Raw genomic sequence first — 25,721 nt, 5'->3', positions numbered from 1 at the left:
TATTTAAATTGTGTGCCCCCCCCCAACCCCTCTTTTTACGCTGCTGCTACTCTCTGTTTATCATATATGCATAGTCAATTTAACTATACATTCATGTACATACTACCTCAATTGGGCTGACCAACCAGTGCTCCCGCACATTGGCTAACCGGGTTATCTGCATTGTGTCCCACCCACCATCTGCCAGCCTCTCTTTTACGCTACTGCTACTCTCTGTTCATCATATATGCATAGTCACTTTAACCATATCTACATGTACCTACTACCTCAATCAGCCTGACTAACCGGTGTCTGTATGTAGCCTCGCTACATTTATAGCCTCACTACTGTATATAGCCTGTCTTTTTACTGTTGTTTTATTTCTTTACCTACCTATTGTTCACCTAATACCTTTTTTGCATTATTGGTTAGAGCCAGTAAGTAAAGCACTTCACTGTAAGGTGACAAATAAACTTAGATTTGATTTGAATATTTGCTTGGACACGTCACGTAGTATTATGTTCATTGCGTGTTTGTTAGGTAACTTTTCTCAGAAAGGTATTTGTATTTATTAAGGATCCCCATTAGTTCCTGCCAAGGCAGCAGCTACTCTTCCTGGGGTTTATTATGGATCCCCATTAGTTCCTGCCAAGGCAGCAGCTATTCTTCCTGGGGTTTATTATGGATCCCCATTAGTTCCTGCCAAGGCAGCAGCTATTCTTCCTGGGGTCCAGCAAAATGTTGGCAGTTATATACAATTTAAAAAACACTGCAATACATTTCATAACAGATTTCACAACACATTACGTGTGTGCCCTCAGACCACTACTCTACTACCACTTATCTAGAACACAAAATCCACGTGTACCTGTGTGTATAGTGCTATGTTATCATGTGTGTGTGTCTGTGTGTGTCTGTGTGTGTCTTTTCACAGTCTGCCCTGTTCCATAAAGTGTATTTTAAATCTGATGGAGACTTGATTACACACAGGTGGATTATATTTATCATCATTAGTCATTTAGGTCAACATTGGATCATTCAGAGATCCTCACTGAACTTCTGGAGAGAGTTTGCTGCACTGAAAGTAAAGGGGCTGAATAATTTTGCACGGCCAATTTTTCAGTTTTTGATTTGTTAAAAAAGTTTGAAATATCCAATAAATGTCGTTCCACTTCATGATTGTGTCCCACTTGTTGTCGATTCTTCACAAAAAAATACAGTTTTATATCTTTATGTTTGAAGCCTGAAATGTGGCAAAAGGTCGCAAAGTTCAAGGGGGCCGAATACTTTCGCAAGGCACTGTACATGTGAATGATTTCATTCCTGTGCTGTTTGTAACTACCCTGGCAGGTTGACTAATAACCTGAACCAGGTTGCAGGTACTGGTTACAGTTTGAAGCTTTTTCTTGAGTGGGCAGTTTAATGAAAGCCATTCTATTTAGGTAACCGAGAAAATATACCTCTCTGTTGATATCACATACTGTACATTATCAAGCATTTCACACATATTATCCAGATACTAACTGTTGGTACTTGGTGGTCTATATAAGCTTCCCACAAGAATGGGCTTTAGGTGAGGCAGGTGAACCTGTAGCCATATGACTTAAATAGCATTTGACATGAGATCCTTTCCAATCCCTACAGGAATATGATTCTAAACATAAACGGCAACACCTCCACCATTGGCATCTGAAGATGTTGAAACCATGTATTGTTACCACTGTTTTATCTAAGTGAGTTCAGAGATAGTCAGTATATTAATGTTTTCTGTTACTAGCAAGTTATCAATTTCATGAACCTTGTTCCTTAGGCTACATACAGTATGTTAACGTGGGCTATTTTATTGAATCTTTATTTAACTAGGCAAGTCAGTACTACTCATGGAACACAAAGAAGACTTACCAATGCATACATTACCTTCAAGCTATGGTGACCAAAGTGAATATGTACATTGCCTTCAGAAAGTACCCCTGACTTGTTCCACATTTTGCTGTGTTACAGCCTTAATTTAAAATCAATTAAATGTAAAAAAAATAAAATAATTTGTCACTGGCCTATGAACAGTACTCCATAATGTCAAAGTGGAATTAGGATTTTAGATTTTCTTTTACAAATGTATTAAATGAATGAAAAGCTGAAATGTCTTGCCTCAATACGTATTCAACCCCTTTGTTAAGTTCATGAGTACAAATTTGCTTAACAAGTCAGGTTTCATGGACTCACTTTGTGTGCAATAATAGTGTTTACCATGATTTCTGAAGGACTGCCTCATCTCTGCACCTCACACATACAGATAATTGTAAGGTCCCTCAGTCGAGCAGTGAATTTAAAACACAGATTCAACCACAAAGACCAGGGAGGTTTTCCAATGCCCCACAAAGGGCACCTATTGGTAAATGGGTAAAAATGTAAAAAAGCAGATATTGAACATCCCTTTGAGCATGGTGAAGTTATTAATTACACTTTGGATGGTGTATCAATACACACAGTAACTACAAAGTTGTTCCTAACTCAGTTGCTGGAGAGGAAGGAAACTGCTCAGGGATTTCACCATGAGTCCAATGGGGACTTTAAAACAGTTCCAGAGTTTAATGGCTGTGAAAGGAGAAAACTGAGGATGGATCAACAACATTGTAGAAAAGAAGGAAGCCAGTACAGAATAAAAGAGACAAGGCAGTAAGTCTTTAATTTGGGGAAAATACAACACATTACTGAGTATCACTCTACATATTCTCAACACCGTGGTGGCTGCATCATGTTATGGGTATGCTTGTAATCATTAAGGACCGGTGAGTTTTTCAAGATAAAAAAGAAATGGAATGGAGCTAAGCACAGGCAAAACCCTAGATGTGGTCTAATTGCACCTATCCTGACCGACAGTCCCCTCACCCTATCACCAACCACCATCCCCCTGTCCAATCCCCCTCCAGCAGAGGAGGGACTCCAGCTCCTTCACAACCTTTAAATTCCCACACCTGTCACTAATCAGTGTGGCAAATCTTACCATTTCTGTTTGTAAGTGGTTTGCTACAAGACACCTTTTCTCTTGTAACCCTTTCCTTTGTGTATTTGGATGCTTATGACCAAGTAACCATCCCATCCATACATCCTCAAACATGTTATCATCTGTCATCATTATCTTCACCAATTTAACTGAAATAATAAACCACAATCTCTAATGGGAACTGCACCACGCCCTAACTCAAACCAACAGTTACAGCAAGATACAGTCCTTTTACCAACACAACTCAGATCAGTTTTTACACTAGAGAAAAACCTGGTTCAGTCTGCTTTCCACCAGATACCGGGAGATGAATTCACCTTCCAGCAGGACAATAACCTAAAACACAAAACCAGATCCACACTGGGGTTGCTTACCAAGAAGACAGTGAATGTTCCTGAATGGCCGAGTTACAGTTATGACTTAAATCTACTTGAAAATCTCTGGCAAGACCTGAAAATAGTTGTCTAGCAATGATTAACAGCGCTTGAAGAATTCTGTAAAGAATACTAGGAAAATGTCCAGGTGTGGAACGCTCTTAGAGACGTACCCAGAAAGACTCACAGCTGTAATCGCTGCCAAAGGTGCTTCTACAAAGTATTGACTCAGGGGTGTGAATACTTATATAAATGAGATATTTCTGTATTTCATTTTCAACACATTTGCAAGCATTTCTAAAAACATGTTTTCACTTTGTTATGATGAACTTTTGTGTGTAGATGGGTGAGAAAAACACTCCATGTTATTGATTTTGAATTCAGGCTGTAACACAACAACATGTGGAAATAAGTCAAGCGGTAGGAGTACTTTATGAAGGCACTGTAACTGACCCAATGTTTTCGTAATGATAAATTCGGTAATGATCTTAGGATGTACATGTTGTTTAAGTTAGAGTTATGTCAAATGTAGGTTTGGCAAGGTACTCGTCTGAGCACGACCCATCCTTTGCGATGTTAATAAAGACATTAATTGGATTTAAGCATTTGTCCGTTGTTCTCAATATCTTCATTATCATCACAACTCCAAACCCTTCATTACAAAGATGGGTTCAAAATAATCTGAGTAAAATCCATCATTAAAAATACGAATGTTCAGCAAATCTTGCAAGTATTAAACAATTGATGCCTGACAAGCAAGGTTTACAATTGATAAATTAATTTATAGGGCAGCAGGTAGTGTAGCGGTTAAGAGCGTTGGGCCAGTAACCAAACGGTTGCTGGTTTGAATCCTGGAACCAACTTGGTGAAAAATCGACCAACGTGCCCTTGAGCAAAGAACTTAACCCTAATTGCTCCTGTAAGTTGCTCTGTATAAGTGTCTACTAAATGACTAACATGTAATATACAACAATTTTACAAAATGTGAAGCATAAAGAATATAATGTAAAGCACTGCATTTTACTGTAATCACATCAGAAATATGGTAATAAGATGACTTCCTGATTTTATTCATCTTGGTTTGACTCCTATTACACAACACTAAGTAGTTTTAAACCGTCAAATAAAGGCTTTGTGAATAGGGACAATACACCCGCCCTTCCTTTTTGTGCTCCACTATGGCAGACGGAAGGATACAGAGAGCTCATTTAAATTAAACCCACATGGCAGTATTTACGCAGTAGTGTCAAAATGGTGCTGGGTCCTCTAAAAGTAGCAGGTAGGCCTTCCTTACAGACAGGTCAGTGCTATCCGGGATCCTTGGGATGTCCCTACCATAAAATGTAACCCTTACCCAACCTTAACCTTTACACTTACTTTAACCATAACCATTTTAAATGTAAACTTCAATGGACCAGGGATGTCCCAAGGATCCCAATTGCACAGAGCCTTTCAGATAGATGTTTTGTTTTCACAGTGCCACTCCTTAGTGTGTACATGGGCAGTAGGTAAGTAAACAAAGATACTGGATAAACATAGGTGCGGTAGGTGTTATTGAATATGAACCACGGCCTGTCACGTCTTTATCCCAAGAACACAGATTTCTCCAGGCCATCCTCCACTTTAGTGTACTCCAGGTGGGATTTGAAATATTTGCTCTCGTACCGGGGGCTGTTCCTGACATACTCCAAGTAGTCAGGGGTTCCAGGACAGATGACATTGTCTGCTAGCAGTATGGATCCTTTCCTCAGCAGCTGACACTCCTGACGAAAGATGCAAAGGAAGAAGGGAAGAATTGGCTGCTGTTCATTTTCATGCAAAGTAATACGGTACATGTACAGGGTAATTGCAGACATATACAGCTGTTTTTTTACCTCTAGAAGTTTGATATCAGGCAGGTAGCGGTCTTTCCAGTGGTCCAAGAAGACAAAATCAAACGTTTTAATCCCAAATAGCTCCTGCATCTTGGGGATTAGATCTCCTGAGGCTCCTTCCACCAGACAAATCTGCCAAAACATCATGGGAGTTTGAATAACATAAATATGATTGACTCTGTCTACTGTAAACCTGTTTGGAATTCAGTCAACACACCAGAGCAATGTTTAAGCATACATAAAGATCACAATGTGTGTTCTATTGAATTCAGCCCGTCTGTCCATAGCACCCTCACCTTGTCCTGGAGCCCAGAATACTCAATGATCTGACGAGCCACAGCGGCATAGTCTGGGTTGAACTCCAGGGTAATGAGCTTGGTGCCAGGGGGCAGCAGGCGGGCAATACGAACAGTGGAATAACCACAGTACGTACCCAGCTCCAGGGCAGTGGATGGACTAACCTCGCACACCACAGAGTCCAAGATGGCCCCTAAATACACAGACAGGACAATAATGTGACTAACATAACTACACAGTTCTTTGTGTAGTTTCCTAGGTAACATATGGCATATTACCACATACCAGTATATATTCAATAGTAACCGGTTATTTGACTGCCTGTGCTTGTGGCATGTGCTTCTGGCACATGTGTGTGTGTCAAGTACCCTTCTATGCATGTGCAGTCATGCAGATGTTTTATTGACCCAGAGAAACAGTACATTCATGACTGAGCTGTGATAAGTCTTAAGGCTATTCTCTCACAAAACAAGATAGACTTGTAGAGGGAGGGAAGAATCCACAGGTCAACATTCAAGAGAGTGTGTAAGAACACACTGAGAGAGGAGGCAACCAGGAAATGCACGTGAAAGCAGAACACAAGGTGTACAATACCTTTCTCATCTCCCACATTCATGGCCCATTCAGAATGCCTGCAGAAGTAATCGATAGTAGAGATGACACTCTGAGGGTCTCCTTTGATTGCCTTCTTCTGAACTGCTCTCAGAAGACGCTGGGCATCAGAGGGAGAATGAGGGTTTGTGTGAGAAGAACCAGACCAGAAGAAACTTCTGATATTAATACAGGGGAAAGATGTTTTTTTAAAGAAGCTATGATATCTTCATCTTCTATCACTTTTCTGCACTAAAAAACGAGTGAATGTAACTGAGTAAACATGAGTTCCAAAGGGTGAAAGGTCTGAGAGGTCACCTGGGGTCGGGTGGATCGGGTGAGGATATTGAGTGCCCTCTCTACAATGGTGTCGTGCCAGAGCAGGGCCCACCATGCATTGTACTGCACAGCTGCAGGGATCAGCCAGGAATACAGGACATACAGAACAGCTGCTCCGCCACAGCACAAAGCCAGGAAAGACAGCAACATGCTGGGGAGGAAAAGACCAGACACACTGTTATAGGAGAGCACACTAGGGTACTGTTTCCCTATGTTTGTCCTCAGCAGGCCTCTGTAGCGACAACACAATAATAATATGTTGATTCAACCTACAATTGTAAGGCAACTAGCTGCAATAGGATTGTGAGTTTGCTCAACATTTGAGAATATAGCTGAACCAACATACATTCTCAAGTTGAAATGTTCACTCAACTTTGAATTTTAAGTTGAGTGAACATATAATTCAACTTGAGAATTTGTTCAACCTTATTTGGATATTTCCTAGTGTAAAATTAAACTCTTTACATTACATACACTACCGGTCAAATGTTTTAGAATACCTATTCATTCAAGGGTTTTTATTTATTTTGACTACTTTCTACATTGTAGAATAATAGTGAAGACATCAAAACTATGAAATAAAACATGGAATCATGTAGTAACCAAAAAAGTGTTAAACAAATCAAAATATATTTTATATTTGAGATTCTTCAAACAGCCACCCTTTGCCTTGATGACAGCTTTGCACACTCTTGGCATTCTCTCAACTAGCTTCAGGAGGTAGTCACCTGGAATAAATTTAAATTAACAGGTGTGCCTTCGAAAATGTTAATTTGTGGAATTTCTTTCCTTCCTAATGCATTTGAGCCAATCAGTTGTGTTGTGACAAGGTAGGGGGGTATACAGAAGAGCCCTATTTGGTAAAAGACCATGTCCACATTATGGCAAGAATAGGCCAAATAAGCAAAGAGAAATGACAGTCCATGATTACTTTAAGACATGAAGGTCCGTCAATGTGGAAAATGTCAAGAACTTTTAAAGTTTCTTCATGTGCAGTCGCAAAAACCATCACGCGCTACGATGAAACTGGCTCTCATGAGGACCGCCACAGAAAAGGAAGACGTTACCTCTGCTGCAGAGGATAAGTTCATTAGTTACCAGCCTCAGAAATTACAGCCCAAGTAAATGCTTCACAGAGTTTAAGTAACAAGAGACTTGCTTGGGCCAAGAAACACGAGCAATGGACATTAGGTGGAAATTTGTCCTTTGGTCTGGAGTCCAAATTTGAGATTCCTGGTTCCAACCACCGTGTCTTTGTGAGATGCGGTGTGGGTGAATGGGTGATCTCTGCATGTGTATTTCCCACTGTAAAGCATGGAGTGTGATGGTGCTTTGCTTGTGACACTGTCTGTGATTGATTTAGAATTCAACGCACCAGCACGGCTACCACAGCATTCTGTAGTGATATACCATCCCATCTGGTTTGCACTTAGTGGGACTATCATTTGTTTTTCAACGGGACAATGACCCAACACACCCCCAGGCTGTGTAAGAGCTATTTTACCAAGAAGGAAAGCGATGAAGTGCTGCATCAGATGACCTGGCCCCCACAATCCCCTGACCTCAACCAAATTTAGATGGTTTGGGATGAGTAGGACCACAGAGTGAAGGAAAAGCAGTCAACAAGTGCTCAGCATATGTGGGAACTCCTTCAAGAAGATCGGAAAAGTATTCCAGGTGAAGCTGGTTGAGAGAATGCCAAGTGTGTGCAAACCTGTCATCAAGGCAAAGGGTGGCTATTTGAAGAATCTCAAATATAAAATATATTTAGATTTGTTTAACACTTGTTTGGTTACTTCATGATTCCGTATGAGTTATTTCAGAGTTTTGATGTCTTCACTATTATTCTGCAATGTAGAAAATAGTCAAAATAAAGAAAAACCCTTGTATGAGTAGGTGTTCTAAAACTTTTGACAGGTAGTGTATATCATAAGGCCTTTCTTTGAAGGCCTAGTTACACCCTAACGCAGTAGTCTGAAACTCCTGGTTTACAGGCCACATCAAGCCTGTAAGTCACATTATGCTGGCTTGCAAAGTGATGTGTAACTCCTATTGGAATCCAACGGTGAAGATATACAACAATTGAACATTTTAATCACCCGTAACCCGCATTGAGAATGACTGCCAGGGTAGGGATGATTGATTATGATTATTGAGACTACCTAAATCATATAAACTGGAACAGCCATCTCAGTAACACATGGAAAAAGTCAAACTACTAACGGATTGGATTAGTTTAGAAAAATGTATGTTATTTATGTTCCATAAGATGAATCAACCAATGCAAAAACACAGGTATTGAAACAAACAATTATGAAAATCACTCTGCAATAGAGCATGCTCTGGGAAATATGATCATGTTGGGTGTGGTTTTGAGCAAACATACATTTGCAATTTTACTCAACAAGCAGAGTTTGTTGATTTAACGTACAATTGTAAGGCAACCAGCTTCAATAGGATTGTGAGTTTGCTCAGCATTTGGCCATATAGCTGAACCACATACCGTGTTGCCTAACCTTCCAAAGGCAAACATGAATTTGTAATTTTACGCAACAAGCTTTTTCAAATTCAGCTCACTTCGACCATAGTTTGTTGAGTAAACAACACATTAGCTCAAATTCTTGTCCATTTGAAGTACACTCAACTCACAGAATAACGCTGATTATGTCACGTTCTGACCTTAGTTCTTTTATAATATCTTTGTTTTAGTATGGTCAGGGTGTGAGTTGGGTGGGTTGTCTATGTTAGTTTTTCTATGATTTGCTATTTCTATGTTTGGCCTGGTATGGTTCTCAATCAGAGGCAGCTGTCTATCATTGTCCCTGATTGAGAACCATATTTAGGTAGCCGTTTTTCTCTTGTGTGTAGTGGGTGATTGTTTTCTGTTGTGTGTCTGCACCAGCCAGAAGTGTTTTCGGTTGTGTCTCTTTATTATTTTTGTTATTTCCGTGTTCATTTGAATAAATATGAACACATACCACGCTGCACCTTGGTCCTCCTCTTCTCCTTCATACGACGACCGTTACAGATTAAGCAATTAGTTAAGTTGGATTTTTTTTTTTTTTTTTTTACAGTGTAACTGATCAACCTCAAAATGGGTGGAAGACAAAAAAAAAAAAAGGGTGAAGTCATTACTTTTTGAAAAGGGCACTGGCCTTTGTAGCAGAGTGAATCTAACTTCATGGTGGTCCAACATGTATAGTTAAGATGAACAACATGCTAGTAAAGATTACTACAGTACTGTGCATGAAGATAAGACAGCCTCATGAATTATGAATATCATAAATAAAACCCTATTGGCATTGAATGGTGCTTCACTGGTGTTTGGTTAATATTTTTCAACTCCTCCTATGAATCCCGACAGTACACGACGCATATAAAATCATACATAATTTCTAATAACCCTCTGTAGACCCAATTAAATTGGGGCGGCAGGTACCCTAGTGGTTAGAGTGTTGGGCCAGTAACCGAAAGGTTGCTAGATCGAATCCTCAAGCTGACAAGGTAAAAATCTGTCGTTCTGCCCCTGAACAAGGCAGTTAACCCACTGTTCCTAGGCCGTCATTGTAACTAAAAATGTGTTCTTAACTGATTTGCCTAGTTAAATATGAAATAGAACTAAAACATCAATTTCAAATGAAACTGCAGTGGGAAGAGCTGCTGGAAAGTAAGAAAGATGTGTAATGCACCACAGTCAGCACTTTTCTTGCATGTGAAGGAAATGGTGCAATTGTTTTGCTTGGTTCTAGATGTGCTGTTTCTGCACGTATTATGTGAAAACTGGCTTCAAGCCCAGGGTTAAGATCCGTGTCACAGTAAAGTGACAATAGGGTCATTCTTGAACTGCGGTGGTAAATGCTTGACTTTGACACCATGTAGAAACACTTTAAAATGACAAAAACATTACAAGTAATACATTCTCCGTTTTATTGAACTGTTATTTAAAACTTATGTACGTCCTTTTTACTGCAACACATCTATTTGTATACACTGTAAAAACTACTGGGGGCTAGCAGGTTGGCTTGTCCCACTGGGGATGTGAAGAGGTGTGGTGACATATTTAGGGGATTTATTTATATATATATATATATATATATATATACTATTTTGAAGGCTAGACAGTGAGGTAATATATTGTATATATCAATAAAAACAGAAGGCTATTAAAATACTTGTTTTACTAGTATGGCGTGTCCCTTGGTTTTATGTCATTAGTGTTACCACCTTAAAAATCACTGAATACAAAGATATGTAAGGACCTTGAGCATTCTCTCCGGTGGCAAACTATCATCTGAGGAGGGGTCTACAAAGAAAAGGATTAGCTAATCACACCCTTTTAGTATGTCATAAATGTGAAGATTCCATTGGTCATTTGGTGAGTCTAGTGTCTCTTGGTTTTAGTCAATTTAAATGAAGGGAAATTACATTGTGATCAAAATGATTAAATTATTTTTAAAGGATTGATGACCTTTTGTGGCATCTGTTTCAGAAAATCCTAATTTTCCTAAAATATGTTAAAGGTGTTGCAATCATTTGTGTTATTACTCCAAAATGTAACAGATGTAAATCGAACTAGTAAGGAAATCAAATTGTGCTCCTGTTACAATATCAGGGTTTGGCCAATATAGAACAACAACGCAACATGTTGACAAATTAGTCCCATTTACAACCCTCCCTAATTAGTAGGCAGCAATACACTTTGGACCGGAGTTTCCTTTCAGTTGTTGTTGAGGACTTAAGAGCCCACGATTTCAAAAGAACAATAGAGGTGCCTGAGAAATGTTCACACGGTGAATTAAAGACGCTATCATCCACTGGGCAAAAAAAACGGGTTGAATCAATGTTGTTTTCATGTCATTTCAACAACAAAGATATCTATCAACATAAGGACATTTCTGGGTTTTTTTCCACCCAACTTTTAACCTAAATCCAATGACATGGGGACATTTGTTGTTGGTTTCACCTTGAATTCACGTTAGTTCACAACTCAAACAAATCTTAATTGAAAATAGACGTTGAACTCAGCAGGTAGATGAGATAGCAACAATAGCATAAGCAGTAGCAGACAGGCGGTGAATCTGTCAGCTGAGACAATATTAGTTTACACACGGATAATAAAGCATGTGATGATTTTATCCTAATCTCTTTGGGGGAGGTTGAAGGCATGTTCAAGCTTCATTACATGGCCAAGTAAAGATATTTAGCTCTGCAAATTACCAAGAAAAAATATATATTTCATGCAATATAAAATATATCTATATTTAATATATACACATGAATTTAAGTAATTCTACACTAACATATTATACATGTTCTCAGATGTCAGTAAGCCCTCTTATTTCAGGTCAGGGCAAAGCACCACAAACAATACTGTTATTGTGGTGGGGGGAGTTTCAAGTTAACATTTTTCACATTTTCAAAACAGCAACACACACACACACACACACACACACACACACACACACACACACACACACAGAGAAAGCAATCTCACCATGGCTTTTCATGGAATTTAACACAACAAAGAAAGGACAGACAAACTGTTGAACATAATTCTGAAACATAATTTCCAATAGAGCCATATCTTACTTCCTGCTGATGTCTCCACGCTAAGAGCTGCTTCTCCACAACCTCTTATCCTTTGTTGCCTATTTCCCCTTTAAGTCCCCCACCACACTACGGGGCACGCTCCTCTCTCACTCTCTCTTTCTCTCTTTCTCTCTTTCTCTCGCTCTGTACTCTCTCGCTATTACTCTCCCAGGCAGATTTGACGTGAGCTGAAAGGAATGTGCAGCTTTAGGTCAAACTGCAGAGCTTGGCTCAGTTGCACACACACAGTGACATAGCATAAGCCCCAAAACACACCCACACAAAGAGAGAAAGGCTAATCAACAGCCAACTGGGCAGAGTTTTAAATCCCTCTTTAGCCAATCATGCAATAATCCTATCTCTCTCTTTCTTCCTCTTGCCATGCTCCTCTCTCTGTCATCCTATTCTATCCCTCTCTCTCTCATCCTATCTCTCTTTTTATTCCTCTTGCCATGCTCCTGTCTCTCTCTTCCTATCCTATCTCTCGCTTTCTGCCCCTCCCCCTCTCCACCCTCCCCTTCTACACTAATTCACATATTCTGTAAAATAGACCAAGAGAGAGCAGCAGGAGAACTACACCCTGTACGGACTGCATTTTGTCATACTCAGGATATGCCAGAATGGAAAGAGCTTGAATAACACGTCATTATTACAACAAAATTAGAAGAAAAGAAAAACATGGTTAAAATAGAATCAATAATGTCAGTTCCCATGTAAGTGTCCCTGGATTCTGTTTTGCAGACCACCGTACCCTGCCTGACCTTATGGGCCTCTACCAGGAGGGCCAGAGGGTGGAGAGGCACAGCCTCATTCTCTCTCTGTACCTGCCATCCGCAATCTCCATCACACTTGAACACAGATGCTCCCTCCCAGCTAGCACATCCCCACACACTGGAAAAACACACTGTTATTTTGTGAGATTGCCTCTAAAACATGATAGCACAACACATCCTACACTTGATAATAATCTCTATTTAACTAATATGCTGCATTGTAGTGCATTTTTACCTGTAATAAATAGTAATACTGTCATTATCTGCAGCATAGAGAGATAAATCCAGGTTTTTCATAAAGATGCCGCATTACACATATCGGTAGGAAGAGAGGTAGCCTTATTGCTTGTGTGATATTGATACGCACACACACACACACACACACACACACACACACACACACCCACACACACACACAGACGCACGCACGCACGCACGCACACACACGCTGTTGATATTTTATTATGAGCCTAGTCCAGACTAAACAGTGACCTCTTGTGGCCAGTGGATGTATTATCCTATGATACTGCACTCCAGGTTGACATTTGCATGTTTACTTAGCTACTCGTCCCAGTGTTTTCCATTATTCCATTATTCTGATTAATAAACCATCTATAGCACTGTATTTTGCTGTTGTTCAGTCCACTGAATATATCAGTTGGAATGAGTTCTCAGCAACAACAAAAAATAAACATAAACTATAACGCTATGTGCTCTATATAACTATAGCCCATTGCAGAGTACAGGACTTGCCAGTATTATAAGTAATACTGGGCTGCTGAGCTCAACAGTCATGGTTGGTATGTTAGCCCTAGTCTTCCGGGGTCAAGGGTTTTCCACGTTTACGGTTTTCTGTCAAGTCTCTGTGGCATGTTTAGAAAGAAGTGCTGCAGGGATGTCTCTGCCTGGACAAGAACACAGGAGTGACTGACTGGACGTCACCATGGTTATTGAGCTAACTTTTAGGTCGGTTTTCAAATCATAGGTTATTTCCGATTGAATGAGTACAGTCAGGGAGTTTATTTTCTGTACTAACTTGTTTGAAACTAACCCAGAGAATTTTTGGTCTGTGCTATCCGGGATCCTTGGGACATACCTACCCCAATGAAGTTGAAATTATAAGGCCATGAGCAAACAAGAAAATGCTAATCTAGTGACCGGGGACTTAAATGCAAGAAAACTGAAATCCGTTTTACCTAATTTCTACCAGCATGTCACATGTTCAACTGGAGGGAAAAAACTCTAGATCACCTTTACTCCACACACAGTGATGCGGACAAACCTCTCCCTTGCCCTCCAATTGGCAAATTTGACCATAACTCTATCCTTCTAATTCCTGTTTACAAGAAAAAACTAAAAGAGGAAGTACCAGTGACGCGCTCAATACAGAGGTGGTCCAATGAGGCGGATGCTAAGCTACAGGAATGTTTCGCTAGCGCAGACTGGAATATGGTCTGGGATTCATCTGACAGCATTGAGAAATATACCACATCAATCCCCGGCTTCATTGATAAGTGTATTGATGACTTCGTCCCCACAGAGATCGTACATACATATTCCAACCAGGAGCCATGGATTACAGGCAACATCCGCACTGAGCTAAAGATTGGAGCTGCCGCTATCAAGGAGTGGGACACTAATCCGGATGCTTACAAAAAATCCTGCAACGCCCTCCGATGAACCATCAAACAGGAAGTGAAGTGAACAGGAAGTGTCAATACAGGACTAAGATCGAATCCTACTACACCGGCTCTGAAGATCGTCGGATGTGGCAGGGCTTGCAAACTATAACGAATTACAAAGGGAAACCCAGCCATGAGCTGCCCAGTGACGCGAGCCTACCAGACCAAATGGTCACTTTGAGGAAAGCAACACTGAACCATGCATATGTGCACCAGCTGTTCCGGACGAGCTAGCTAAATGCTCACTTCGAGGCAAGCAACACTGAACCATGCATATGTGCACCAGCTGTTCCGGACAACTGTGTGATCATGCCATCCAGAGCCGATGCGAGTAAGACCTTTAAACAGGTTAACATTCACAAGGCTGCAGGGCCAGATGGATTACCAGGATGCATACTCAGCGCATGAGCTGACCAGCTGGTAAGTTTCTTCACTGACATTTTCAACGTCTCCCTGACCCAGTCTTTAATACCTACATGTTTAAAGCAGACCACCATAGTCCATGTGCCAAAGAACGCCAAGGGAACCTATCGCCCTGTAACTATCGCTCTGTAGCACTCACAACTGTAGCCATGAAAGGCTTACATCAACACCCTCATCCCAGACAACATGGACCCACTCCAATTCGCATACCGCCCCAACAGATCCACATGTAACAGTATAGCTTCCGTCCCTCTCCTCACCACAACCTGGGCTCAAACCAGGGACCCTCTGCACACATCAACAACAGTCACCCACGAGTATCGTTACCCATCTCTCCACAAAAGCCACGGCCCTTGCAGAGCAAGGGGAACCACTACTTCAAGGTCTCAAAGTGAGTGACGTCACCGATTGAAACGCTATTAGCGCGCACCACCGCTAACTAGCTAGCCATTTCACATCGGTTACACACAGATGAAGCAATCTCTATTGCACTTCACACTGCAATTTCCCACCTGGACAAAAGGAACACCTACGTGAGAATGCTTGACTACAGCTCAGCGTTCAACACACCAGTGCCCTTCAAGCTTATCACTAAGCTAAGGACCCTGGGACTGAACACCTCCCTCTGCAACTGGATCCTGGACTTCCTGATGGGCCGCCACAGGTGCTGAGGGTAGGCAACAACACATCCGCCACACAAGACTCCAACCCCATCATTAAGTTTGCCAACAGGCCTGATCACCGAGGTCAGATACCTGGCAGTGTGTTGCTAGGACAACCTCTCCCTCAACGTGAGCAAGACCAAGGAGCTAATCGTGGACTTCAGGAAACGGAGGGCCAATCACACCCAGATCGACAGGGCTGTAGTGGAGCAGGTCGAGAACTTCAAGTTCCTTGGTGTCCACATCACTAAGAACCTATCATGGTCCAAAAACACCAATACAGTTGTGAAGAGAGAACGACAACGGCTATTCCCCCTCTGGAGGCTGAAAAGATTTAGCAATGGACCTCAGATCTAAAAAAAAGTTCTAAACCTGCACCATCGAGAGCATCCTGACTAGTTGCAGCACCGCTTGGTATGGCAACTGCTCGGCATCCAACCGCAAGGCGCTATAGAGGGTAGACCTCTATACCAGGCGGTGTTAGAGGAAGGCGCTAAAAATTGTCAAAGACTCTAACCACCGAAGTCATAGACTGTTCTCTCTGCTATTGCACGGCAAGCGGTACCGAAGCCCCAAGTCTAGGTCCAAAAGGCTCCTTAACAGCTTCTACTCCCAAGCCATAAGACTGCTGAACAGTTCATCAAATGGCTACCCGGACTATTTGCATTGAACCCTTATTTTATGATAATACTTTTTTGAACTGACTCTCTTGCACAGGCTCAATGTATACTCAATGGACTCTAACCACACACATACCACACTGACACTCCAACACACACACCCTGCTGCTACTCTCTGTTTATTATCTATGCCAAGTCACTTTACCCATACCGACATGCACATATTACCTCAATTACCTTGTACTCCTGCACATTGACTCTGGAACCAGTACCCCTTGTATACAGTCCCCTTACTGTTTTTACATTTATTTTTTATTTTTATTTAAACTGGCAAGTCAGTTAAGAACAAATTCTTATTTAAAATGACAGCCTATCCCGGCCAAACACGGACGATGCTGGGCCAATTGTTTGCCGCCCTATGGGACTCCCAATCACAGCCAGTTAGGATACAGCCTGGATTCGAACCAGGGACTGTCGTGATGCCTCTTGCACTGAGATGCAGTGCCTTAGACCGCTGCACTACTCGGGTACTCATTGTGTTACCGCTGCTGCGCCTTCTTCACGATGCTGTCTGTGTGGGTGGACCAATTCAGTTTGTCCGTGATGTGTACGCCGAGGAACTTAAAACTTACTACCCTCTCCACTACTGTCCCATCGATGCGGATAGGGGGGTGCTCCCTCTGCTGTTTCCTGAAGTCCACAATCATCTCCTTTGTTTTGTTGACGTTGAGTGAGAGGTTATTTTCCTGACATCACACTCCGAGGGCCCTCACCTCCTCCCTGTAGGCCGTCTCGTCATTGTCGGTAATCAAGCCTACCACTGTAGTGTCGTCCGCAAACTTGATGATTGAGTTGGAGGCGTGCATGGCCACGCAGTCGTGGGTGAACAGGGAGTACAGGAGAGGGCTCAGAACGCACCCTTGTGGGGCCCCAGTGTTGAGGATCAGCGGGGTGGAGATGTTGTTACCTACTCTCACCACCTGGGGGAGGCCCGTCAGGAAGTCCAGTACCCAGTTGCACAGGGCGGGGTCGAGACCCAGGGTCTCGAGCTTGATGACGAGTTTGGAGGGTACTATGGTGTTAAATGGTGAGCTGTAGTCAATGAACAGCATTCTCACATAGGTATTCCTCTTGTCCAGATGGGTTAGTTCAGTGTGCAGTGTGGTTGCGATTGCGTCGTCTGTGGACCTATTGGGGCGGTAAGCAAATTGGAGCGGGTCTAGGGTGTCAGGTAAGGTGGAGGTGATATGGTCCTTGACTAGTCTCTCAAAGCACTTCATGATGACAGAAGTGAGTGCTACGGGGCGGTAGTCGTTTAGCTCAATTACTTTAGATTTCTTGGGAACAGGAACAATGGTGGCCCTCTTGAAGCATGTGGGAACAGCAGACTGGGATAAGGATTTATTGAATATGTCCGTAAACACACCAGGTGTTTAGGGCAGGCATGCCAAGGATGCCAAGGATAGCACTGACCGGGAATTTTTGCAATCAATCACCCAAGTTCTTCCATATTATCTCCAGTGTATGTTTATTTACAACATTGAAATTGTGCATGCTACAATCCAATGCAGTTGTATCTGCTATATATATACCTATACCTACCATTTAAAAGGTCTTCAGAGGTTTAACGCTCATTTGAAACCCCATTTCCTGCGTCTTTTAGCGTTTTTACAGGTCAAAACATAAAGTTCAGCAGATGTAAACATTTACGTCAATCCCCTATTCACAAAGAACGGTTTTTGCTCCTTCTTACCGGGGCCACATTCAGTTGCCAAACGTTGTCGAAAGTTGCAGACATAAATTAAATTAATAGAGCCGACATGAGTCCTCGTTTTATAAGCCATAGAAGCATGTTTCTTCTATATATCACATGTCTATCTGAATGTTCCAAAACGCTGTGTCCCGATGAACGCGCCCCTGCACTCAATATCCCCTGAGTGGGCCAAGGCAATGGTACAGTCGACAGTCTTAGCTTGTTGAATGGAATTTGGGTCATTCCACTGTAAGCTTTTCCTATTCTATTAGGGTAATATGAGGAATTTATATACATTTTGAATAGCTTCCATTGATAGAGACTTAGTTAAAAATACCCAGACATAACGGAAATAATAAAAAACACTGTGGAATGTCACACGACCTGACTTGGGGCTGGTAAGCGAATGCGTAATTAACGGATCTCCACCTCTCCAATCAGCCGGAGTGAGTGACTCCAGAATCTATTCGCAGCTGCTCTACTACCCTCCGCATTTGGAACTGAACAGCTGCTAAAACGTTTGAACAATTTTTCAGAATGCGAACAGGGCATGCTGTCAGACAGGGGCGAACCGGTGCTGTATCTCAACCAGCAGAATAATGGCTGAGGACTATTGGGAGAGCACACTGGCTTTGGGATATTTTTGCTAAGATTACAAGGGCATACGGGATCTCGCGTCCTCGGGTAAGCGACAAAGCAGTCTGTCCTTGTTGCGCAAAACGGTATTTACACCGGGTTGGTTAGCTAGAATACGATGTAAAAAAATGTTTTTGTCAATAGCTACGTTCCGCCGAAAATACTTGATAGCTTGTTGCAGCAACCACTGTTGATGTCAAAAGATCGGTTTACTGTACCTCCCACTTTTAAAGCTCTTCAATCACACGTATTACAATAATTCAACATTGTCTTTGTTGAAGAATAAAACATGTCCAAATGGCATGTTCGTGATCACCGCTTTCTAATCATTCTTAGACTTTGAATCGCTTTCATTCCAATGCATAATCATGCGTAAATGAAACATGTTGCGAGCTAGCTGTAGTTTAGCTAGGAAGGGCCGAGCTGTGCGCAGCCACTGACGCTAGCTTGATAGCTATAGCTAACTAACTAGATCATTTATTAACTTGTTAACGGCGATTACTTTTCTGTCGTGTACCATTGGTTTCTATCGCACACATTAGCTGAATGATTCTTGCATTATAGCTACGAAACCTCATAAAGCTAAACAGCTTAACCAGCTAAAGCTAGGTCACAAATCCTTATTTAGGATATCCCTTCAAAATGAATCGTGCGTACATAATGTGATGGACGTAACGCTACCGGGTATGTTCCTATCCTGGTCAGCTAGCTATAGTCAGTTTGTTTCGTTTTTGTCAGATGGGAACCCAGCAAACTTAAGGGTCTTTTGGGATGCCATTGGGGAGACCCTCTACACTGTGTGAATAGCTCATTTGCCTGCTTGCATGCAATTTCTAGTGTCTTGCTTGTTTTTGTCATGATTACCCCGGTTACATATGAGCTAAGGATGCACGACTAGCTGCTATGTTGTTGATTAACTGCAGTCACAAACCTCCAGGGTGCTAGTCACCTGCTGTTGACAACCTGGGCATTGCCTTCAAAACGTCATCTTGATGTTGAGCTGTCCCATCAGTACCAGGCGGGCAGGCAGCCCTGTCGGATTCGCATAGGCGGGCAGGCAGCACTGTCTGATTCTCATGGTCACACTGCTCCATGTCAACAAGGTTCATGATGCACCAGTTTTAAAAGTATGTGAACACAAACACATAGGGACAACTAGACCTATCTGAGAGGATGCCAGTGCACCCGGACAGTTTCTGTGCTCGTGCTGTTTTTTTGTTTTATTCCTACAATTGTAAAGCGACTTTGGGTCCTTGAAAAGCGCTAGATCCCATTTATTATTATCATTATTATTAAGGCCAGGCTTGCCTAAAAATGATTTCTAAGAATTATTCAGACAGGCACTTTGTTTTATTTTACATTTAGCCTAACTGCACAGGACAAGTTAAGTTTAATGTTTCAAACACAAAGTAAATAGCCTCTTAAAATCAAATACCTTTTTGGAGTGTCTTCATCTAAGATTTCACTTCTAGATTTCCCTGCAATGGATGCCAGAGGAGGAGAACCTTACTCCACTCTCACCATCCAAAGTATTCCAACTATTTCAAATGTTTTCTCTGTGAATCCTTTGTGAAAAATATGACTTAGTTTAGCTAATGGTCAGTCAGTGACATACCCAATAGCCTTTCCAACAACAGTAGAACCACTTTAGATTGTTGAGATAATGATGACATTCTCAACATACCTCAGGGTCTTAGTATAAACAAAGACATTCTTACACCAGGGCTATCTAAGCCCCATAAGATTACCCTGTCCGCCCTCCTGCTCACCCCATGCCTCCAAAGTCTACAGCACTAACACAACTGTCACCAGATAGCCTAGAAGTGCCCATTTTCTTCGGATGGACAGCGTTCAGAGTGCATACAGAAGAAGTCCCCTTTTAGGCCAATATGCAATTTAATGGGTCACCAAGCGTCTAGCCTTCAAAAGAGAAGCTTTGGAGCTGAAACTGTTGGGCATCGTCGTGCCAAATTGAGTCATTAGTCACAAGGCAAAAACATGGGCTTCTGGAGGTTTGGCACAACTTTAGTAGTCGGCCCAGTCCTGAATATCTCCCAGATGCTCAAGAGACTAACTGCTATTTTTTTCCATTGGTATTTAGTATTTGCTTTTTCAGTACTATTTGAAAGATAAGTTGAGATGTAGTTTTCAAGGTCATTGAACATGTCTGTTTGGACACACCTTCTCATTCAAGGGTCTTTATTTATTTATTTGTAATATTTTCTACATTGTAGAATAATAGTGAACACATCACATCTATGAAAGAACACATGAAATCATGTTGTAACCAAATATGTGTTAAACAAATCAACATTTATTTTATGTTTGAGAATCTTCAAAGTGGCCACCCTTTGCCTTGCTGACAGCTTTGCACACTCTTGGCATTCTCTCAACCAGCTTCATGAGGTAGTCACCTGGAATGCATTTCAATTCACAGGTGTACCTTGTTAAATGTTCATTTGTGGAATTTCTTTCTTAATGCGTTTGAGCCAATCAGTTGTGGTGTGACAAGGTAGAGGTGGTATACAGAAGACAGCCCTATCTGGTAAAAGACAAGTCCATATTATGGCAAGAACAGCTCAAATAAGCAAAGAGAAACAACCGTCCATCAGAACTTTGAAAGTTTCTTCAAGTGCAGTCGCAAAAACTATTAAGCGCTATGATGAAACTGGCTCTCATGAGGACCGCCACAGGAAAGGAAGACCCAGAATTATCTGCTTCAGAGGATAAGTTAGGGTTAACTGCACCTCAGATTGCAGCCCAAATAAATACTAACAGACACACCTCAATATCAACTGTTCATTGAGACTATGTGAATCAGGTCTTCCTTTTCTGTGACGGTCGAATTGCTGCAAAGAAACCATTACTAAAGGACACCAATAAGAAGAGACTTGCTTGGGCCAAGAAAGACAAGCAATGGACATTAGACCTGTGGAAATCTGTCTTTTCATCTGATGATTCCAAATGTTATATTTTTGGTTCCAACCGCTGTGTCTTTGTGAGGTGCAGAGTAGGTTAACGGATGATCTCCGGGTGCTTGCTGGTGATACTGTCTGTGATTTATTTACAATTCAAGGCACACTTAACCAGCATGGCTACCACAGCATTCTGCAGCGATACCATCCCTTCTGGTTTGTGCTTAGTGGGACTATCATTTGATTTTCAACAGGACAATGACCCAAAACACACCTCCAGGCTGGGTAAGGGTTATTTGACTAAGAAGAAGAGTGATGGTGCTGCATCAGATGACCTGGCCTCCACAATCACCCGGCCTCCACAATCACCCGGCCTCCACAATCACCCAACCTCCACAATCACCTGGCCTCCACAATCACCCAACCTCAACCAAATCGGGATGAGTGGGATCGCAGAGTAAAGGAAAAGCTGCAAACAAGTGCTCAGCATATGTGGGAAATCCTTCAAGGCTGTTGGAAAAGCATTCCAGGTGAAGCTGGTGGAGAGAATGCCAAGAGTGCATCAAGGCAAAGCGTGGCTACTTTGATTTTTTTTTGGTTACGACATGATTCCATGTGTTATTTCATAGTTTGGATGTTTTCACTATTTACAATGTAGAAAATAGTAAAAATGTACGAAAAAACCTGAAAAACCCTTGAATGAGTAGGTGCCCATTTTTTTTTATTTTTTAATTTGACCCCTTTTTCCTCCCCAATTTCGTGATATCCAATAGTTTTTAGTAGCTACTATCTTGTCTCATCGCTACAACTCCCGTACGGGCTCGGGAGAGACGAAGGTTGAAAGTCATGCGTCCTCCGATACACAAAAAGCCAGCGTCGGAGGAGGAAACACCGTGCCCCTGGCAACCTTGGTTAGCGTGCACTGTGCCCGGCCCGCCACAGGTGCGCGATGAGTCAAGGATATCCCTACCGGCCAAGCCCTCCCTAACCCGGACAACGCTGGGCCAATTGTGCGTCGCCCCACGGACCTCCCGGTCGTGACAGAGCCTGGGCGCGAACCCAGAGTCTCTTGTGGCACAGCTGGCGCTGCAGTACAGCGCCCTTAACCACTGCGCCACCCGGGAGGCCCAGGTGCCCAAACTTTTGACTGGTACTGTATATATATTTTTAAGACCATCATGGTACCAGTAATTGCTTTTGAAACACCAGATGTATGTCGTCCTTCTGTCACACACAGAAGAAGTTACAAGGATCATTTAGTTGCTAATGGAAGCCTGCAGTACCCTGGTCAGCCTTCAACTTGAGTTACTCAATGAGAGGGGTCAGCATTGAGCTAACCTCAACGTCATTTCGTTATGAATCGTTATCTTAACCGATTTTATTTGGCTTCAATGCGCTATTGAATCTTCACATAGGAAAGAATGGTGTCACGTGATCAATGGCTTTGTCCATTCATATACAGTGCCTTGCGAAAGTATTCGGCCCCCTTGAACTTTGCGACCTTTTGCCACATTTCAGGCTTCAAACATAAAGATATACAACTGTATTTTTTTGTGAAGAATCAACAACAAGTGGGACACAATCATGAAGTGGAACGACATTTATTGGATATTTCAAACCTTTTTAACAAATCAAAAACTGAAAAATTGGGCGTGCAAAATTATTCAGCCCCCTTAAGTTAATACTTTGTAGCGCCACCTTTTGCTGCGATTACAGCTGTAAGTCGCTTGGGGTATGTCTCTATCAGTTTTGCACATCGAGAGACTGACATTTTTTCCCATTCCTCCTTGCAAAACAGCTCGAGCTCAGTGAGGTTGGATGGAGAGCATTTGTGAACAGCAGTTTTCAGTTCTTTCCACAGATTCTCGATTGGATTCAGGTCTGGACTTTGACTTGGCCATTCTAACACCTGGATATGTTTATTTTTGAACCATTCCATTGTAGATTTTGCTTTATGTTTTGGATCATTGTCTTGTTGGAAGACAAATCTCCGTCCCAGTCTCAGGTCTTTTGCAGACTCCATCAGGTTTTCTTCCAGAATGGTCCTGTATTTGGCTCCATCCATCTTCCCATCAATTTTAACCATCTTCCCTGTCCCTGCTGAAGAAAAGCAGGCCCAAACCATGATGCTGCCACCACCATGTTTGACAGTGGGGATGGTGTGTTCAGGGTGATGAGCTGTGTTGCTTTTACGCCAAACATAACGTTTTGCATTGTTGCCAAAAAGTTCAATTTTGGTTTCATCTGACCAGAGCACCTTCTTCCACATGTTTGGTGTGTCTCCCAGGTGGCTTGTGGCAAACTTTAAACAACACTTTTTATGGATATCTTTAAGAAATGGCTTTCTTCTTGCCACTCTTCCATAAAGGCCAGATTTGTGCAATATACGACTGATTGTTGTCCTATGGACAGAGTCTCCCACCTCAGCTGTAGATCTCTGCAGTTCATCCAGAGTGATCATGGGCCTCTTGGCTGCATCTCTGATCAGTCTTCTCCTTGTATGAGCTGAAAGTTTAGAGGGACGGCCAGGTCTTGGTAGATTTGCAGTGGTCTGATACTCCTTCCATTTCAATATTATCGCTTGCACAGTGCTCCTTGGGATGTTTAAAGCTTGGGAAATCTTTTTGTATCCAAATCCGGCTTTAAACTTCTTCACAACAGTATCTCGGACCTGCCTGGTGTGTTCCTTGTTCTTCATGATGCTCTCTGCGCTTTTAACGGACCTCTGAGACTATCACAGTGCAGGTGCATTTATACGGAGACTTGATTACACACAGGTGGATTGTATTTATCATCATTAGTCATTTAGGTCAACATTGGATCATTCAGAGATCCTCACTGAACTTCTGGAGAGAGTTTGCTGCACTGAAAGTAAAGGGGCTGAATAATTTTGCACGCCCAATTTTTCAGTTTTTGATTTGTTAAAAAAGTTTGAAATATCTAATAAATGTCGTTCCACTTCATGATTGTGTCCCACTTGTTGTTGATTCTTCACAAAAAAATACAGTTTTATATCTTTATGTTTGAAGCCTGAAATGTGGCAAAAGGTCGCAAAGTTCAAGGGGGCCGAATACTTTCGCAAGGCACTGTATACAGTCTTTTTGTGACGCCCAGTATAGGCAAAGTCTGAATGATGAGAGCTCCCTTAATAGCAAAAGACTATCATTAGTGTCAAATCCAACCACTGAGTTCTCATCAGTTTTTAATCCAAAATGAAGCAGCTTCTCTTCTCGAGGCTTAAACATTTGTCTTATTTGACTACTGAGGAGTGAATGACCTGTCATCCTTTGACTGTTGTAGAGGATAATTTAATATGATGTGTCAATCTTTGTTAGTAGTTCCCCCTACAGGACAGGTTAACAACTGTTTAACAATGTGTTTGTTTACTTGTGTCTGTCTGTGCCCTCAGAGAGCTTGAACTGTGGCTACCCCTCCGCCCTCTGCGTCTCGGCCCCCGCCCTCCACGTCTCGCCCCCCACCCTCCGCATCCCGCCCCCCGCTGCCCCCTCTGATGGACCGCATGAGGAAGATCAAGCGGCAGCTGTCCCTCACCCTGAGGGGGGGCAACAGTGGGGATAAGACCAGTGAGACCATCAGCCCTCAGGACACAGCGCACAGTCACAGTGACTCCGGTACAGTGGCTGATACAAACCAACACAGTCACAGTGACTACAGTACAGTGGCTGATACAAACCAACACACACAATGACTCTGGTACAGTGACTGATACAAACCAACACAATGACTCCAGTAGAGGCTGACCCATACCAAGTTACCTATACAATGACTCCAGTAGAGGCTGAGCCCTACCAAGTTACCTATACAATGACTCCAGTAGAGGCTGAGCCCTACCAAGTTACCTATACAATGATTCCAGTAGAGGCTGAGCCCTACCAAGTTACCTATACAATGACTCCAGTAGAGGCTGAGCCCTACCAAGTTACCTATACAATGACTCCAGTAGAGGCTGAGCCCTACCAAGTTACCTATACAATGATTCCAGTAGAGGCTGAGCCCTACCAAGTTACCTATACAATGACTCCAGTAGAGGCTGACCCCTACCAAGTTACAGTGGGGCAAAAAAGTATTTAGTCAGCCACCAATTGTGCAAGTTCTCCCACTTAAAAAGATGAGAGAGGCCATAGGTACACTTCAACTATGACAGACAAAATGAGAAAAAAAATCCAGAAAATCACATTGTAGGATTTTT

The 25,721-nt window shown here is 42.2% G+C and overlaps 2 protein-coding genes across 6 annotated transcripts in view; one reads left to right on the top strand and one right to left on the bottom strand.

Moving 5' to 3' along the window:
* Positions 1-2,641: 2,641 nt before the first annotated feature.
* comta (catechol-O-methyltransferase a) lies at positions 2,642-20,050 on the bottom strand. Of its 4 annotated transcripts, none has more exons than XM_021566978.2 (6): positions 20,032-20,050; positions 6,438-6,609; positions 6,123-6,240; positions 5,528-5,721; positions 5,232-5,363; positions 2,642-5,120 (listed from the first exon to the last, which is right to left on the bottom strand). In XM_021566978.2, exons 2-6 carry the CDS (start codon positions 6,606-6,608, stop codon positions 4,941-4,943), a joined length of 795 nt encoding a protein of 264 aa, XP_021422653.1. In that variant the 5' UTR covers position 6,609; positions 20,032-20,050; the 3' UTR covers positions 2,642-4,940. The 4 variants fall into 4 exon arrangements, with proteins under 4 accessions (XP_021422653.1, XP_021422651.2, XP_036803477.1 ...); XM_021566976.2 differs by lacking the exon at positions 20,032-20,050 and adding an exon at positions 17,961-18,103; XM_036947582.1 differs by lacking the exon at positions 20,032-20,050 and adding an exon at positions 17,810-17,828.
* The window catches only part of cdk16 (cyclin-dependent kinase 16), a 28,051-nt gene continuing 20,514 nt past the window's right edge, over positions 18,185-25,721 (top strand). The window contains exons 1-2 of one of the 2 annotated variants that reach the window (XM_036947580.1): positions 18,185-18,644; positions 24,921-25,143. In XM_036947580.1, the coding sequence (XP_036803475.1) occupies positions 25,023-25,143 (121 nt within the window). In that variant the 5' untranslated portion in view covers positions 18,185-18,644; positions 24,921-25,022. The remainder of the gene's footprint in view (positions 18,645-24,920; positions 25,144-25,721) is intronic. The other variant, XM_036947581.1, reaches the window with a different exon arrangement.

The sequence above is a fragment of the Oncorhynchus mykiss genome, chromosome 16 (genome assembly GCF_013265735.2).
Source record: "Oncorhynchus mykiss isolate Arlee chromosome 16, USDA_OmykA_1.1, whole genome shotgun sequence".
In the NCBI taxonomy this organism is placed as follows: domain Eukaryota; kingdom Metazoa; phylum Chordata; class Actinopteri; order Salmoniformes; family Salmonidae; genus Oncorhynchus; species Oncorhynchus mykiss.
The sequence above is the reverse complement of the archived record's forward strand: the minus strand, read 5'-3'. Positions and strand labels throughout refer to the sequence as shown.

What these genes read in the sequence shown, in the direction of transcription:
- comta (XM_021566976.2), bottom strand. An exon ending in GAATGTGGGAGATGAGAAAG is followed by an intron (nt 5,722 to 6,122) that starts GTATTGTACACC and finishes CTGTGTATTTAG; the next exon opens with GGGCCATCTTGGACTCTGTG. An exon ending in CTGATATCAAACTTCTAGAG is followed by an intron (nt 5,121 to 5,231) that starts GTAAAAAAACAG and finishes ATCTTTCGTCAG; the next exon opens with GAGTGTCAGCTGCTGAGGAA.